General features: G+C 33.5%; 1 protein-coding gene across 5 annotated transcripts in view; it reads left to right on the top strand.

Annotated features, from left to right (window-relative positions):
• KIFAP3 (kinesin associated protein 3) overlaps window positions 1-17,649 on the top strand; it is a 164,012-nt gene that overhangs the window by 52,297 nt on the left and 94,066 nt on the right. For all 5 annotated transcript variants that reach the window (XM_016932248.3, XM_016932234.3, XM_513988.7 and 2 more), the window contains exons 8-10: window positions 1,443-1,541; window positions 8,863-9,041; window positions 16,768-16,930. In XM_016932248.3, the coding sequence (XP_016787737.1) occupies window positions 1,443-1,541; window positions 8,863-9,041; window positions 16,768-16,930 (441 nt within the window). The remainder of the gene's footprint in view (window positions 1-1,442; window positions 1,542-8,862; window positions 9,042-16,767; window positions 16,931-17,649) is intronic.

Consider the following 17,649-nt stretch of genomic DNA (forward strand, 5'->3'; position numbering starts at 1 on the left):
TACATTTTTAACTCTGCTTTGTGCAAAAGTGGACCTTACTTTTATATTAATTTTGGCTTCTGGAAACCCTGAGGCTTCAATTTAATCTATGTTGTAACAGGTTAATTCAGGTTATTGTGTACAAAATCTCTCAGGCTTTTACTATTGTCACATGGAACTCCAAGATACTATAAAATCCACACCCACACAGAAGCTTTGACGTTTCTTAATTAGAATCTTTTCAGGTTTATAAATTTTCTATGCATACCATAAACTGCTGGCATCTAGATTGATAGTGACTCAACTACATCAACAACCCAAGAATCCTAGAGACTTTACATCAGTTCTGGAGTCACAAGACTCCTGAATGCTTCAGTGGTACCCAAAATTTATTTAAACTGGAGAAGTATGGAGGGAACCGCTAGTGGAACTCTTTAGCAATCATGAATTTGCATTTTGTTATTGTTTGGTGACAAGAACTGATATCTTAGGACATATTGTATTTCTATATCAGACACCATTAATTTTAAGATTGTTTAAATTAAACTTAATTAAACTATTGTTTAAGTGCGAGGAGAGGAACATATGCTTTCAATTAAACTATGACACATCAGGGATTATAAGACACATCCAGTTTTGGAGATGTTAAGATGTGAGGAAAATGTATCTTAGACTCAACAGATTATGGTAATTGAAGGGATATAAAAATGACATCAGAATTCTGGTCATTTCTCCTGACATGTTGCTATTTTATTATGTCCTAAATTTCTTTGTATTTTGATACAAGTGGTATTCAACAAGGTCAGCTGCATTGACTCATATTCTGGGGTCATATGCTTGACTCATATGCTTGGGGATACTGAAGTAACTGATTATTTTTGCAAGAAGTCCAGAGGACGATTTGGGACCAAAAGATGTGATTTTTAAAATTTGTTTACCTTTAAGTTTGGGTTAGTTCTTTCTTGGCATCTCTAGTCTGAAAAGGCTGCTACAAAAGCTTTAGATTTAATCTATATCCTTTGAATATTCTGGGCATCTGTCTGAAGTAAAATCCAGTGTTCTTAGTAACTAAATCACTCTTTCTGAAGCAGTAATTTTTTTGGTTCGTGGACCCACTTGATAATCTGTTGAAAGTTATAGACTTGTGCACCTATATAAAATATTCACATATAGTTTCTGGGAATTCAAGTATTTGGTGAGGTTCAAACATCTATATGATGTTAGCTGTGGGCTACATAAAAAAGTTTGTTCACCCAAAGACTCCCAGGGAATCCATGAGCACTTAAATAAGAAGTGCTGTTACAGCACAATTATTATGCAGATAACATTTTAGTTAAACTTTTGGTGAGAAAAATAACTGGGTAAAGTTGCACATAGAATTTAATAGTGCCATTGTTCATAGAATTTATCAGTAGATTTTTTTTGCTTCAATGAGTATGGATGATCCTTAACAAATTGTTTACTTGATGAAGACCCTGAAAACCAAACCTTGAGAAAGGATTATGAAAAAACCTTTAAAAAGTACCAGGGGCTTGTGGTAAAACAGGAACAGCTATTACGAGGTATGAATTCCTAAGCAATGAGGAAAGCAACAAAGTACTTACTCCAAATACATTTGTTTTGTTCACTTTTTATCATACCTGTAAAGCTAATGTGAGAATAGCTGAAAGTTCTATAAATGTTAATATGCTACAAGTTCGTCTGTCTTTAGCATGGGTCATGTTTTAAATTTCACTCTACTATTTTTCCCCATTTAGTTCCTAAATGTTTGTATACGTATTATTTATTTCCTAAATGTTTGTATACTTATTATTTATTTCCTAAGAAAGGATTTTTTAATCCAGTGTGTGACCTTTTCAATAATATCAATCTTTGTCTCTTCAGCCCTAACTTACTTGTTTTATTAAGTGAATTATTTTGTTGCTTTCCTAGGAAATTGATATAAAAAATTTAAAATATTTCTCTTGTTTAATAGAAAAGAATTCCTTGTCTCTAGCTTTATTAAGATATTTAAAACTTCAATAGTATGGTTTCTTGGTTACTGATAAGATGTAAAATCTTATGGTGGTTAGTGATAATGACATGGGGCTTTTAAGTGTGAATTTAAGTCCTGATTTATACTTGACTATTTGATGATTCATGTAGTTTATTGGTGTTTGACTAACTTTGTACATGGAAATACTTGTTAACTCCCAAAATATTTTCATCCTGTGAAGATTAGTAGCAATTTTAACTACACTGAGTTTTTTAAATATTTGAAGCCAAGTAATTTAGTTCAACCTGTTGGAGAAAATGTCAGATTTTCAAAAGTTCATTTTAAAATATGCTAGAAAATAATAGGTATTATCTATGTCAGCATATAATCCAAAATGCATCAGATCTCAAGAAAGCAATTGTTTTCATGTAAAAGTTTCAAAGAACTAATTTGACTTTTTTAACATGCAAAACTTTAAGCTCTGTTTCTAACCAAATAGTTATGCAAATATTGTATACTCTCTTAACAGCTTTATTGAGGTATAACTGATAGACAATAAACCGTATAGTTTTAAAGTATATAATTTGACAAATTTTAACATATGTAAATACCCATGAAATAATGACCATAATCAAGATAAGGTACATATCCATCGCTCCCAAAATTTCCTCATGCATCTTAACAATCTCTCCCTTTCCTTCTTCCTTCTGCCTTCTTCCTCATTCCCAAGTCATCACTGATCTGCTTTCTGTCACTTTAGCTTAGTTTGCATTTTCTAGAGTTTTATATAAATGAAATCATATAGTATGTATGCATTTTTGTCTTTTACTCAGCATAATTAAAGATTCATCCATATTATTGCATTTATCAATAGTTTATTCCTTTTTGTTATTGAATAGTATTTCCTTGTATTCACCTGTTGATGATCATTAGAATATTTCCAGTTTTTGGCAATTTTAATGCTGCCGTGAACATTTTTCTACAAGTCTTTGTATGGACATAGACTTTCTTTTCTCTTAGTTAAATACCTAATGATGGAATGGCTGAGTCATAGGATAGGTGTATGTTTAACTTTGTAAGAAACTGCCAAATGTTTTTCTATACTAGTTGTTTTTATATTCTCACCATGAATGTATGTGGTTTTGATTTGAATTTCCCTAGTGACTGATTAATGTTGAGCATCTCTTGATGTGCTTATCTGCCATCTCTTTATGTTTATTGAAGTGTGCCTTCATAACTTTTGCCTTATTATTAAATTGGATTGTTTTGTATCTATTCTTTATATGTTTTGGATATAAGCATTTATCAGATACATCATTTGCAGAAATTTTTGTTCTCCTAAAGTATCTTTTTAAGAGCAGAATTTTACATTTTTATGAATTCCAACTTAGTGTTTTTTGGATCATGGTTTTGGTATTGTATCTAAGAAATCCTTTCCTAACTAAAGGTTACAATTATTTTCTAATATGTTTTATTCTAGAAGTTGTATAGTCTCAGAGTTTAGTTAAGGCTATAATATATTTTGAGTTAATTTTTGTATATGGGGTGAGGAATGGATCAAAGTTCTTCATTCTTTTTGCATATAAATAGCTAATTATTTAAGTACTACTTTTGAAAACACTATCTTTTATCTACTGAATTGATTTATATCTTTGTCAGAACCATTTGTCCATATGTGTCATGCATATTTTGGGGTTTCTATTTTGTTCTATCCATCACTTTTGTGTGTTTTTGATGCCAATAGCACAGTGTCTTCATTACCGTAGCTTATGGAAAATGTTGATATTGGGTGCTTTTAGCCCTACCAATTTTTTATGCCATTGATTTCTACTTTGATCTTTATAATTTTTTTTCTTCAGCTTACTTTGGGTTTAATATACTCTTATTTTGTTGTTGTTGTTGTTGTTGTTGTTTTTTAAGTGGAAGCTGAGGTCATTTACTCAAGACCTTTCTTCTCAAATACAGATATTTAGTGCTATAAATTTCCCATTAAGCACTTCTTTGATGGCATCCCACAGATTTTCATATGTCCTGTTTTCATTTTCATTCAGTTTAAATACTTTCCAGTTTCTCTTTTGGTTTCTTTTTTGGCCCTTGGGTTATTTAGAAGGGAGTTATTTTTTTCCCAAATAATTGATGTTCAAGGCTTTACATGTGTTGATGTTTTTCTGTACTTTTTCTATTATTGAGAGAGTAATATTGAAATCTCTGACTGTAATTGTGATTTATTTATTGCTCCTGCACATCTACCAGTTTTCAGTACATGTATTTTTGAAGCTCTGTATTCTTGGGGACATAAAGATATAGGATGTAGATGTGCTATTGATGAATTGCCCTTGTTATCAGTATGAAGTGTTCTTCATCATGGCTGGTAACATTTTTTGGTCTGAAATCTACCTTTTCTTATGTTAATCTACTTCTTCTTGTGAGTAGTGTTAGCATGGGATATATTTGTCTATCCTTTTATTTTTAATATATTTATGTCTATATTAAGTGTGTTTTTTTATGAACAGCATTTAGATTGGCTTTGCATGTTTGTGTGTGTATGTGTCTTTTTCCTCCTTTTTCCTTCTTGTCTGCCTTCTTACGGATTTGAGATTTTTTAAATTCTATTTTATTTCCATTGTTAGCTTAGCTATAAGTCTTTTGTTATTTTATTGATTGCTTTAAGGTTTATATTATACATCTTTAATCATAGTTGTCTACCTACAAGTGATACATGCTTAACTTATCGTAAGTTAACTCTGCTGTCAAGTATTTTGTGCCATTTCATGCCTAGTGTTGCAATCATTTCTTCCCTCTCCCACCTCTATGCTATTACTAACATTTATTATATTTATACATATGTTATAAACCCTATAATAAGGCCAGATGTCGTGGCTCACACCTGTAATCCCAGCATTCTGGGAGGCCTAGGTGGGCAGATCACTTGAGGTCAGGAGTTTGAGACCAGCCTGGGCAACATGGGGAAACCCTGTCTCCACCAAAAAACAAAAATTAGCTGGGTGTGGTGGCACACGCCTGTAGTCCCCAGCTACTCAGGAGGCTGAGGCAGGAGAATCACTTGAACCTGGGAGCGGAGGTTGCAATGAGCCAAGATCGCACCATTGCACTCCAGTCAGGTGACAGAGCAAGACTCCGTCTCAGAAAAAAAAGCCAGAAACAAACAAACAAAAAACTGTATAACACATTATCATTTTATATACATAATTTTATTTTAAAGATATATTTAATAAGAAAATAATCTTATATATTTACTTGTAGAGTTACCATTTCCATTGATATTATTCCTTTGTGTAGATCCATATTTCTGTGTGCTGTCATTTTCTTTTTGCCTGAGCAATTTACTTTAACGTTTCTTGTAGGACATATTTACCAGTGGTTAATTATCTTTTGTGTGTCTAAAAAAGTCTCATTTTTTAAAACATTTTTATCTTTTTGAAATATTTTCACTGGGTTTAGAACTCTAGGTTGACAACTTTTTTTAATACTGTAAGGATGTTGCTCCACTGTTGCCTTGTTTGCATTTTGATGAGAAGTCTGCTGTCATGCTATCTTTGTCTATATATTAATATAAGGTCTCTTTTTCTCAGACTGCTTTTAAGATTGTCTCTTCATCATTCGTTTTGAGCAATTTATTACACCGGGCCTTGGTGTAATTTTTTTTCTGTTTCTTGTTTTTAGAGTTTAGTGAGCTTATTGAAACTCTGGGTTTATAATTTTCACTAAATTTGGAAATGTTTCTGTTATTATTTTTTCAGGGACTTCAGTTAAACATATATTAGGCCACTCAAAGTTGTTCCACAGTTCTCTGATACTCTACATTTTTGCCATGTTTTTCTGTCTGTTTAATTTTGGATAGTTTCTGTGATTATGTCTTCAGTTTCACTAATCTTTTTTTCTTCTATCTCTAAACTGCTGTTAATTTCATCTAGTTTATAGTCTCAAGCATTGTAGTTTTCAGTGATAGAAGTTTGAATCTTTTTTATTATATCTCCCTTGTCCCTACTTAACTTTTAGAAGATCTGGAATACAGTTATATGACATAATGTTCCGTTTTTATAATTAAACTCTAGGTCAATTCTCGGACAGTTGCAATTGGTTCATTTTTCTCTTCCTTGGGAGTTATATTCCCTGCTTCTTGTATGACTGAAAATCTTTGATTAGAAGCAAGACAGGGTCAGGCACGGTGGTTCATGCCTGTAATCCCAGCACTTTGGGAGGCCAAGGCAGGCAGATCACCTGGGGTCAGGAGTTCGAGACCAGCCTGACCAACATGGTGAAACCCCATCTCTACTAAAAATACAAAATTAGCCAGGCGTGGTGGTGGATGCCTATAATCCCAGCTACTCAGGAGGCTGAGGCAGGAGAATTGTTTGAACCCAGGAGGTGGAGGTTACAGTGAGCCAAGGTCGCGCCATTGCATTCCAGCCTGGGCAACAAGAGCAAAACTCTGTCTCAAAAAAAAAAAAAAAAAAAAAAAAAAAAAAGAAGCAAGACAGTGAGATTTACATTGTTGTAGGTGGACTTTTTTATTCCTAAAAATATCTTTGAGTTTTATTTGGGGACATAGTTAAATTACTTGGAAACAGTTTGATCCTTTTGGATCTTAATCTTATAATTTGTTAGTCTGGACAGAAGCAGCATTTAGTATAAAGCTAGTTATTTCCCACTACGGAGGTAAGACCCTTCTCAGGGCTCTACCCACTAATGCATGAATTATGGGATTGCCAGTATGGTTGGTAGAAGCAGGCATAATTTTCAGCTTTGTTCTTCTACTCCTCTCATTTTGTTCTGTCCCAGCCTCACTTAAATTCCTATGTTCCAATCAATACTCAACTCAATATTTGAGGGAGACCTCTGTTAGAACTCCAGAGTTTCTCTCTGCTCAGCTCTTTCTTCTTCAGTACTCTTTTCTGTGAACTCTTTGGCGTCTCTGGATTCTTGGCTTCATCTCCTTAACTCAGGGATTCTATCAGGTTCTGCCTGGATTCTCCTTCACTGTTTTGTGACCTGGAAACTCTCAAGGCAATATTCTAGGGCAAACATAGGACTATCTCATTTATTTCTTATCTCTCAGGGATTACTGTCCTTCATTGTCTGGTGTCCACTATTGTGAAAATCTTTGTTTTGTGTATTTCAGTCAGATTTTTTTGTGGTGTTGTCAGGCAAAGGTTTAAAACCCCATCCTATTAATTCTCTGGGGTGCTATAACAAATTACCGTAAACCGGGTAGCTTAAAACAACAGAAATTTATTCTGTCATAGCTCTGGAGGGTGGAAGGCCAAAGTCAAGGTATCATCAGGCCCACGTTCTCTCTGAAGGCTCTGGAAAAGAATCTTCTCTTGTCTCTTTCTAGCTTTTGGTGGGTCCCAGCAATTCTTGGTGCTTCTTGGCTTTTAGCTACATCACTCCAGTCTCTGCCTTTGTCTTCATATGGCCTTCTTCCCACTCTATCGGTCTCTGTTATGTCACCTCCTCCTCTTCTTAAGACACCACTCATTGGATTCACGGTCCACCTTAATCCATTATTACCTCACCATAACCAATTACATCTGCGAAGACCCTATTTCCAAATAAGGCACATCCTGAGGTTCTGGGTGAACATAAATTTTAGAAGGACAATATTCAACCGGCTACATCTATCTTGGCTGTAAAGAGAAGTCTGTTTGTTTTTTCAATGTAATTCTAAAACCTTTTGACAGTGCCTTGCATAGAAAGTCAGCATAATGTAATAGTGTAAATATATGAGCTTTGGATTCTGATAGGCTTGAATTTTAATTTAGCACTACCTCTTTCTAGCTGTATGGTAGGGAAAGTTATTTAATTTCTTTGAATCAGGGGTTTCCAATCTGTAAAATTTTTATAATACTTCTTTCCTCATAAAACTGTTTTAGAATTTAAACAGCCTTTATACGTCAACAGGCCTGGCATACAATAGGTACTTAATAAGTGTGATTTAACTTTCCATCTCTAATATTTGTCAAATAAATAAATTTTATATTTATCTACCTATGTATATACATATGCATGTATTTCTTCTTTTCATAAGTATTGAGAGGTAGTTTGCAAGAATACATGAAGTGAAATACTAAAACAATGAGGCCACAAGAGAGCAAAAAGACTATATTGACCATAAAAGCCTACATAATTCTTACAGAAATTGAACTCTGAAGCTCACTATCAAGGAAAAATGGAAAGCATTATCTATTAATATCGTTTTCACTATAAAAAGCAAATGTTTCTTTTGAGAACATAAGCATTTTTATTACACAAATTTGAAAGAAATTTTACTTAAAACTAGCAAACAATGGCTTCAACTCTGTCTAGTGCAATAATTGTATTACTGAATTTCATAAGGTCTTTTCTTATAGTGACTAACAGAAAATCAGTTTGCATATGAAAAGTTGATTTTAGTAGGCTCAAATTTAGCTGTAGCTATACTGTATATTTTGGATTATTGCACTTTTTAACACAGCAGACTTTAGTTATTAAAGTTTTATGATATGTTATTTTGTTTTCTATATGTATAAAAACTGTTTTCCTCTGTCTGCTTTATTTTTTCCTGACTTATCTACCTTTAATTGCCATTTGATTTCTATTAAACTGTGAGCTCCAAGAGGGCAGGAATCGTTGTTTTATTTTGGTTATTGTGTCCTTCTCAGCATTGTATGAATTATTTTATATGTGTGTTTTGTTTTAGATAACACACACACACACACAAACACATATCCCATTCAGTAACAATAAATGTTTTTTAATTAACCAATTATTAACCAGTTAAAATTTTCAAAATAATATATTACCTTTTTAGAGCTAACTCTGTTGCCTTGGTGAGTAGAAATGATTTTCTAAATTATTGATTCAGTATACTAATTCTTTAACTCTCATGTATTTTACTTTTCTAGTTGCTCTTTATTTGCTTCTGAATCTTGCTGAGGATACTCGTACCGAACTGAAAATGAGGAACAAGAACATAGTTCACATGTTGGTGAAAGCCCTTGATCGGGACAATTTTGAGCTGCTAATTCTAGTTGTGTCATTCTTGAAGAAACTCAGCATTTTTATGGAGAATAAAAATGATATGGTAACTTACAAAGCTTTTTCTTGAAATAGTTCATTTTTGCCATTTTCAAGTTAGAATATTTTGAAAAAAATTAAACACTTTATTCCCCTACTGAGATAATTCTGAATAAAGATTTTAGAATAGCAATAACTCACTGATATTGCTTCATTAAGAAATGTATTCCATATTAGTTAATATTCCAGATGATTGAAGCTTTCTGAATAAAAATCATTTCTAATATATAGAATGGATCTTGCCATATTAAACATAATATATAGAAAGTTTGTTTAAATTTAAAATTTTACTTCAGAGTCACCTGGTCTTGTTATTTTACCCTAAGCTATTTTGCCTTCTGCATCTCTGACTTTAGTTTGTGGAATTAAAATTTAGCCAGATCTCTTCATTGTTACCTACACTTCCACTTTGTTACCTACAATTCTTCTTTGTTACCTGCTGTTCTACTTGGCAGCCACAACCTGTTGATTGTTTCTTAAAAATCTCTTGAAACTGTAATATTTCTTCTTTTCATTCTAGTGCCATTGTATTAATTGATACCCTCTTCATTCATACCTTCTTTATTTCTTGCTTGAATTATTATACTAGGCTTTCATTTGCCATCCTTTACTGTGTTGATACAATGATCTTTGGGAAATAGAAGTTGAGCATATATCATTTTCACCTGTGTAGAATATACATAGTATAGAAATATATAAAGATAAAATATAAATTCTCATCTGCTTTTTACCATGTCATTAAAAAGTCTTTGTTATGTACAATAATGTAGTCAATATATCATATATTAACCTACCTTGTTTTCAGATGACTGAGCTGTTTACAATTTTATCTATTACAAATAATTCTTCACTGCACATATTTGTACATACATATTTGTCTATATTTCTACTTATTTTCTAGGAGCAGTTTCCTATAAATGAAGTTATTGGATCATTGACCTTAACTCTATTGAGGATAATTTTTAGAACTATGTATCATTATGTCTCTGTGTAGTACTGGCAAAAGTGGCTTCTCCTTTAGATAGTCTGAATGTATAGTATGTCTACCTACTCTATTTTATTTTAAAATCAAATGAACTAGGAAGTAGCTAATACTATAGTGAATGATATAGCAGGCCCTTTGAAAATCTGAGACTTATTTATCAGATTTAATAAGTACCTTGAATTATAATTATTGAATGTATGAAATTTTATTTTTCCCCTATATATTTAGTATCTGTCATTTTCGTTATCAGTATATATTTATGTTCATGATGTGCCTGATATTATTTTGGGATTGAATATTCTTAGATTAATCAAACACGTTTTTTTGTTTTCACTTATATCTAAGAAGAATATGATAACATGGTAGTATATAAACAGTCCTGAGTAGTTAGAGTATGGCTAAATAATTGCTTCCCCTTGCTATAAGTTAAAGTATGTTCTTCCATTTATGTGGTCAAAGTAAGTTCACTTTTAGTAAGTTTTCGAAATTCAAATTGATTTGTATCAGCATATATCTATTATGTATGTATTAGAGTTAGATTTAGCTAATACAGTTATGTGTTTATTCTATCAAAAAGATCTTGACTATTATTAAAAGTTATTTTCTGGTAAGATCATAGAATTGGAATATATGATGTAAATTATCTCATTAAACCTCATTTTTTATTGAGGAGGAAGAACTGAGGTTCAGAAAAGTTTGTTATTCTTCTAAGATTAAGAGAAGTATTTGATTAGCCAGATTTTTACTAGAGATGATATGGATTTTACCTTTTATGGTGAAAGAAATACACTTTATTTAAGGACATCTGTAGAATCAAGACTTTTAGAATTTGACTGGACCTTAAATCCAAGGCCAGACTTAGTGAATCTAGCCTCCCAGTTTCACAGATGAAGTAGGAGAGGACCAGAGACATTAATTTGCTTAAGGAAGCAAATTATCTAGAGTATCTAGAGAGATACTCAACTTCCTGCTCTTCTTCTTTACCTCCTGGGAAAAATATCTTAGGTCTTTTTTTTTTTAAAGACATTTTTAGTAAGATTAACAATAAGCAATTTTTAAATGTTAATTTCCAGAAACACTGAGAAAGGTGCAATTAAAGGCTGAAACAAACTTGCTGATAGATTGTTGGTAAAACCTCACTTTACATTGACTGTTTAATAAAAATACTAATAAGTTGTGTGTTATAGAAATAGACTTGAGGAAGGCTGGGCAGGATGACTAATGCCTGTAATCCCAGCACTTTGGGAGGCCAAGGCAGATCGATCATCTGAGGTCAGGAGTTCGAGACCAGCCTGCCAACATGGTGAAACCCTGTCTCTACTAAAAATACAAAAATTAGCTGGGCATGGTGGTGCATGCTGGCTGTCCCAGCTTTTTGGGAGGCTGAGGCAGGAGAATCACTTGAACCCAGGAGGTGGAAGTTGCAGTGAACTGAGATCATGCCACTGCACTCCAGCCTGGGCGACAGAGCGAGCCTCTGTCTCAAAAAAAAAAAAAAAAAAAAAAAGAAAGAAAGAAAAGAAAGAAATAGACCTGAAGGCATTGCATGTTGAGGCAATTACTAAATTTAGCTCTCAGGTTTGGGTTTTTATCAACCAAAAAGACATGACTAGAAGGCTGTGTTAAATACTAGTCTAGTGTTTAAACATCTGATTGACTAATTGCACATATTTCACATTCTATTCTGTGCAATAGAAATACAAATTAATAACGGGCTGGGTGTGGTGGCTCACATCTGTAATCCCAGTACTTTGGGAGGCTAAGGCAGGTGGATCAGTTGAAGTCAGCAGTTCAAGACCAGCCTGGCCAATATGGTGAAACACCATCTCTACTAAAAATACAAAAACTAGTCAGGTGTGGTAGCACACACCTGTAATACCAGCTACTCAGGAGGCTAAGGCAGGAGAATTGCTTGAACCCAGGAGGTGGAGGTTGCACTGAGCGGAGATCATGTCACTGCACTCCAGCTTGGGTGACAGAGTGAGACCCCATCTCAAAAAAAAAAAAACAAAAACTTAATAACAAACTCTCCAAGTTTTTTTTTGATTAAGTTTTGCTGTAACAACCAGTGTATGCATACACTGTTGTTTTTTCAAAAGGAAAATACTACCTGATATAATTAGCAACAATTGAACCTTGTGGCAGTTTTATTTATAAAAGGAATAAGGAGATGGCTGAGCTATTTGTGAGGTAGTAGTATTTATTTAAATAAAGTGTTTATTTTACTCTTGATGTGAACTAATATCAGCCTGGCTTTTAGACAGTTTTTTAGAGGAACAACAGAGAGCATATATGTTGCCTAGTTTGCTTAATTTTCTTACTGCTAACTTTTGAGAGTTCTTCCTGTATTTGGATACAAGTTGTTTATCAGTTATATGTTTTGCAAGTATTTTCACTTTTCTGTGGCTTCTTTTCATTCTCCTATGAAAAGCAGAAGTCTTTAATTTTCATGAAGTCAGCATATAAAAAAATGAGTGGACTGTATTTGTGTGTCATATTTAAGAAATCTTTGTCTAACCCAAGTTCACAAAGATTTTTTCCTATGTTTTCTTCAAGTTTTATAGAGGTTTTTGTCATTGTCGTTTTAGTCTATGATACATGAGTTAATTTGTATATGGTGCAAGATATGGACCAAGATTTATGTTTTTTAATATGGATGTCTAGTTGTTCCAGCACTATTTGTTGAAAAGATGCATTGAATTGCTTTTGTACCTTATTGAAATTGCCTTTGCATGGATCACGAGGTCAGGAGATCGAGACCATTGTGACTAATACAGTGAAACCCCGTCTCTACTAAAAAAATACAAAAAATTATCCTGGCATGGTGGTGGGCACCTGTAGTCCCAGCTACTCGGGAGGCTGAGGCAGGAGAATGGCGTGAACCCTGGAGGCAGAGCTTGCAGTGAGCCAAGATCGTGCCACTGCACTCCAGCCTGGGCGACAGAGCAAGACTCCATCTCAAAAAAATAAAAAATAAAATTTGGCCATATATGTTTGCCTCTATTTCTAGACTCTGGTTTCTGTTCCATTAATCTGTGTGTCTGTGCTTTCATTGATATCTCTTTCTCTTGATTACTATAGCCTCTTAGTAGGTATTGAAATCAGGCAGTAAGAGGCTGCCAGTGTTGGTATTCTTTTTCAGAGTTATTCTATTCTGTATTTTTCCGTGTACATTTTAAAATCATTGGGGTTGCATTGAATCTGTTGAGGGGATCAATATATTGACCATATTGGATTTTTCCAATCCATGAATATAGTATAGCTTTCTATTTATGTGGGTCTTTTTTTATTTCTTCCATCATTTATAGTTTAGCATACGTATTTTGTTAGATTTATACCTAAGTATTTTACCATTATAAGTGGCAGTTTAAAAAATTACCAGTTTCCTGGTTTTGGTTGATAGTATATAGAAATATAATTGATTTTGCATATTGACCTTATGTCCTGTGACTTTCTAAACACACTTTTTAGTTGTACTGACTCTCTCACAGATTTTGGAGATTTTCTAAGTAGACAACTGTGTTATCTGCAAATAGAAAGTTTTGTTTCTTCCTTTCTAATCTGTATGATTTTTATTTCTTTTTCTTGCCTTATTGCACTGGGTATGCCCTCTAGTATGATGTTGAGGAGGAATCGTGTGAGCAGCTATCCCTGCCTTGTTACTGATCTTATGAGGAAAGCAATGTCTTTCACTATTGAGCATGATGTTAACAGTAGGGTTTTTTAGATACTTGCTATTGGTTTAAGGAAGTTCTTCTATTTCTTGCTTGCTGAGACTTTTTATCATGAATGGATGTTAAATTTTGTGAAATGCCTTTCCTGTATCTATTACTGAGATAATCATATGGGTTTTTCGCTTTAGACTGTTGATATAGTGAGTTACATTGATTGACTTTTGAATGTTTACCAGTCTTGTATTGAGGGGATAAACATTACTTGGTCATGATATATTGCTCTTTTATATATATTGCTAAGTTTTATTAGCTAATTATTTTTGAGAATTTTTATGTTTATGAGGCATTATTCTATAGTTTTCTTTTCTCCTAATGTCTTGGTCTGGTTTTATTATTAGAGTAACTGTGTCCTCATATAATGAACTGGGAAGCATCCCTTCTTTAATTTTTCTGGAAGGATTTGTGTAGAATTGGTATTATTTCTACATAAATGTTTAATAGAATTCACCAGTAAAAAGTCATGTAGGCCTGGAATTTTCTTTCTGTAAATTGATTTAATAGATACAGGACTGTTTAGGTTGTTTCTTCTTGAGTGGTAGCTCTGTAGTTTGTCTTTCAAGGAATTTAATTCATTTGTATGTTAGCAGATGTAGGAGCATAAAATTTTTGGTACTGTTTCCTTTTTATCTCTGTCTGAAGGGCCGAAGTGATTTTCTCTATTTTATTTCTGATATTGGTCATTTTTTTCTAGATTAGTGGTTTATCAGTTGCTTTGGTATTTTCAAAGAATCAGCTCTTATTTTGTGTTTGATTTTTGGAAGTCTTTGGCAATAGAATTATACTCTATAATGAACAGCTCTAGGGTATGACTACATTGTGGCTGTGGAGTGTAGATAGAAGTCTGAAGGAAAAATCAGGTGTTAATTTGTCACTTTAGCAATTTAAAAAAATTTGTGTTTATTCCTTGCATAGAGTGAAAGGAAAAAAGTATATCAAGGGCTCAGTTATTAATGTGATTTTTATGAGGTCAGTGAAAGATTGGAACAAAAATATGAAATGGGTGGTATAAATAAATATTTTAGATCTCCAATAAAAGAAAAAGTAGAGCAAGATTAATCATAAATCCTTTGATTAAATTAAATTTAAAGGATTAAATTAAAATAATCCTTTGATTAAAAAATCATAAATTTTTTTCAAATTTCTTCCTTTTTTTTGCCATTGCTTTGTAACTAAAAGACGTGAGATGTTTTTACAACCAAAGTTTTCCAATTGCTACCTTAAAAAATCTGAATGCAGAGCTTCTCTTACTAAATAAGTTGTGTCCTCTGTTACTGTAAAGTAAGTTCTCAATGCAATTTTATAATCTTCTAGAGCAGGGGTTTGCAAACCTTTTCTTCAAAGGGCCAGATAGTCAATATGGTAGGTTTTGCAGGCCATATGATCTGTCTTGCAGCTACTAACTCCGCTCTAGTTGTAGCGTGAGAGCAGCCGTTGACAGCCGGTAAAAAAATGAGCATGGCTCTGTTCCAGTAAATATTTATCACACTGAAATTGGAATTTCATATGATTATTATAGGTCATGAAATATCATTCTTCATTTGATTTTCGTTTCCAACCATTTAAAATTGTAAAAGCCATTCTTAGCTCATAGGTTGAATGAAAACAGATAGCAGGCCAGATAGGCCCACTAGCCATAGTTTGCTGATCCCTGTCCTAAAGTTTCAACTATTGCTTTTAGTCTAGCTTCTCTCCTGAGTTGTATATGATTTTTAAATATTCACTGAGTACCATCTCAAATTAAATGACAAAAATTAAAATAATTATTTGCCTTCATTGTCCTAAACCTCTTTTTCCATTTGTCAGTTAACAGAAAATACATCTACCTTATTGACCATACAGAAAAGGACTCTGAGACTGCTGTTTTTAAATAGGCCTTTTACAAGTTGGTGTTTGGTTAGTGTCAAGGACTTTGGATTTTAGGAGTATTACTGGTCTAGGAATGCATCTGACCACATCACCTCCTGGACTTAAAATCTTTCAGAACACTTTACTGCCTGTGTAATAAAGTTAAACTTCTTAGTACAGCATTAAAAGCCTTTATGATTTTATGTAGATCTGTCTTATAGCCTTCTGCCAGTCTCCAACATGTACTTTATACTATGATTATACTAAATCACTTGCAATTCCCTAACAGGCTCTTTTATTCCTAAATGCCGATCCACTGGCTTTTTCCTCAACTTGTATTGCCATTGCCTTTCTGAACCAGAGAACAAATTCTTAGTCATTTTTTTTTTTTACTTTATTCCTAATTTGAAGTCTTCTGTTCTTCCAGGTGGGTTAGTAGTTCTCTCCATGCTGTTTTCAGAGCATTGTATTCATTCAGTTTTTATCACATTGTATTTTCATTATTCAATTTGTCTACTCTATTTTTTTTTTTTTTTTTGAGACACAGTCTCTCTCTGCCACCAGGCTGGAGTGCAGTGGCATGATCTTGGCTCACTGCAACCTCTGTCTCCCGGGTTCAGGTCATTCTCCTGCCTTAGCCTCCCAAGTAGCTGGGACTACAGGTGCATGCCACCACAGCCAGCTAATTTTTGTATTTTTAGTCGAGATGGGGTTTCACCATGCTGGCCAGGATGGCCTCAATCTCTTGACCTTGTGATCTGCCCGCCTCGGCCTCCCAAAATGTTGGGATTACAGGCGTGAGCCACCGTGCCCAGCCTCATCTTCTTTTATACTGAGGAACCCTTGAAGGCCAAGGTGAGATCTTCTTTGCATAGGGCCTGGTACTTAGTAGGTGGTGTTCAATAATGCAAAGTGTTTTGAAGGATCAAATGTAATTTGTCTTCCAGTTGATGCAATTAAATGAGGGAAGGAGGGGATGGTGTGGCATATGTATTTTCTCCTCAAAAGTTTGATTTCAGGAAAGTTTACATAATGAAATGGAGTATAAGATTAACATATAATTATAAAACAGATATACATTAGGGTAAAAACAAAGAAAAAATAATTATATTCTTTTTGTCCTATTTTGCAACAGAACTTCACTGTATTTGTATTATTATTTTACTTAGGTGGAAATGGATATTGTTGAAAAACTGGTGAAAATGATACCTTGTGAGCATGAAGACCTGCTGAATATCACCCTCCGACTTTTACTAAACCTATCCTTTGACACAGGACTGAGGAATAAGATGGTACAAGTTGGACTGCTTCCCAAGCTCACTGCACTCCTAGGTATGCTTTTTAGAAATTAATGACAGTGTTGTCTGGAATTTCCAACATCACTGGAAAATTGAGCTCTGTGTTGAAAAGCCTCCTGAACAAAAAGCATTCTGTCTGTATTCTTTGAGTGGAAACTAAATAATAAAAATAAGCAGAGTAAGTAAAAAATGACCTGTACCAGGATTTCCATGGTGCTATGGAATGAAATAAAATAGCAACTTTTAACCCTTTGACTTCATTTATCCATACTAAGCCAAAATGAAAGTAATGATGCAAGGAAAAATAAGGAAGCAAGAAGGAAAAAAATATTTTATCTTCAGGATTTTTCTTAAAAAAAACAACGCAGGTATCATTTAAGTTCTTATATTCTGCTATAGTTTTAAAATACTACTTAAAAATGAGCTAATTTGTGGAAACTTTTTGTTATTAAGTTAAAAAGGGTATTTTTTTTTTTTTTAATAGAGATAGTCTCACCATATCACCCAGGCTGGTCTTGAACTCCTGGGCTCCAGTGATCCTCCCACCTCAGCCTCTAAAAAGGGTATTTTGTATAGCATGACTTAGAAAGTACTGTATTGGAGAATTCAGTTTATAAGTTATTTTGTTTTAGCTGCCAGCAAGTTACCTGTCTATGACAAGGTGAGTTGAAGAGTTAACATTGTGCAGTCAACATAATGCTAACTTTCTTAGTAGGGCATTAAATCTCTTTACAATCTATTCAATTTCCATCT

The sequence above is a fragment of the Pan troglodytes genome, chromosome 1 (genome assembly GCF_028858775.2).
Source record: "Pan troglodytes isolate AG18354 chromosome 1, NHGRI_mPanTro3-v2.0_pri, whole genome shotgun sequence".
Lineage (NCBI taxonomy): Eukaryota > Metazoa > Chordata > Mammalia > Primates > Hominidae > Pan > Pan troglodytes.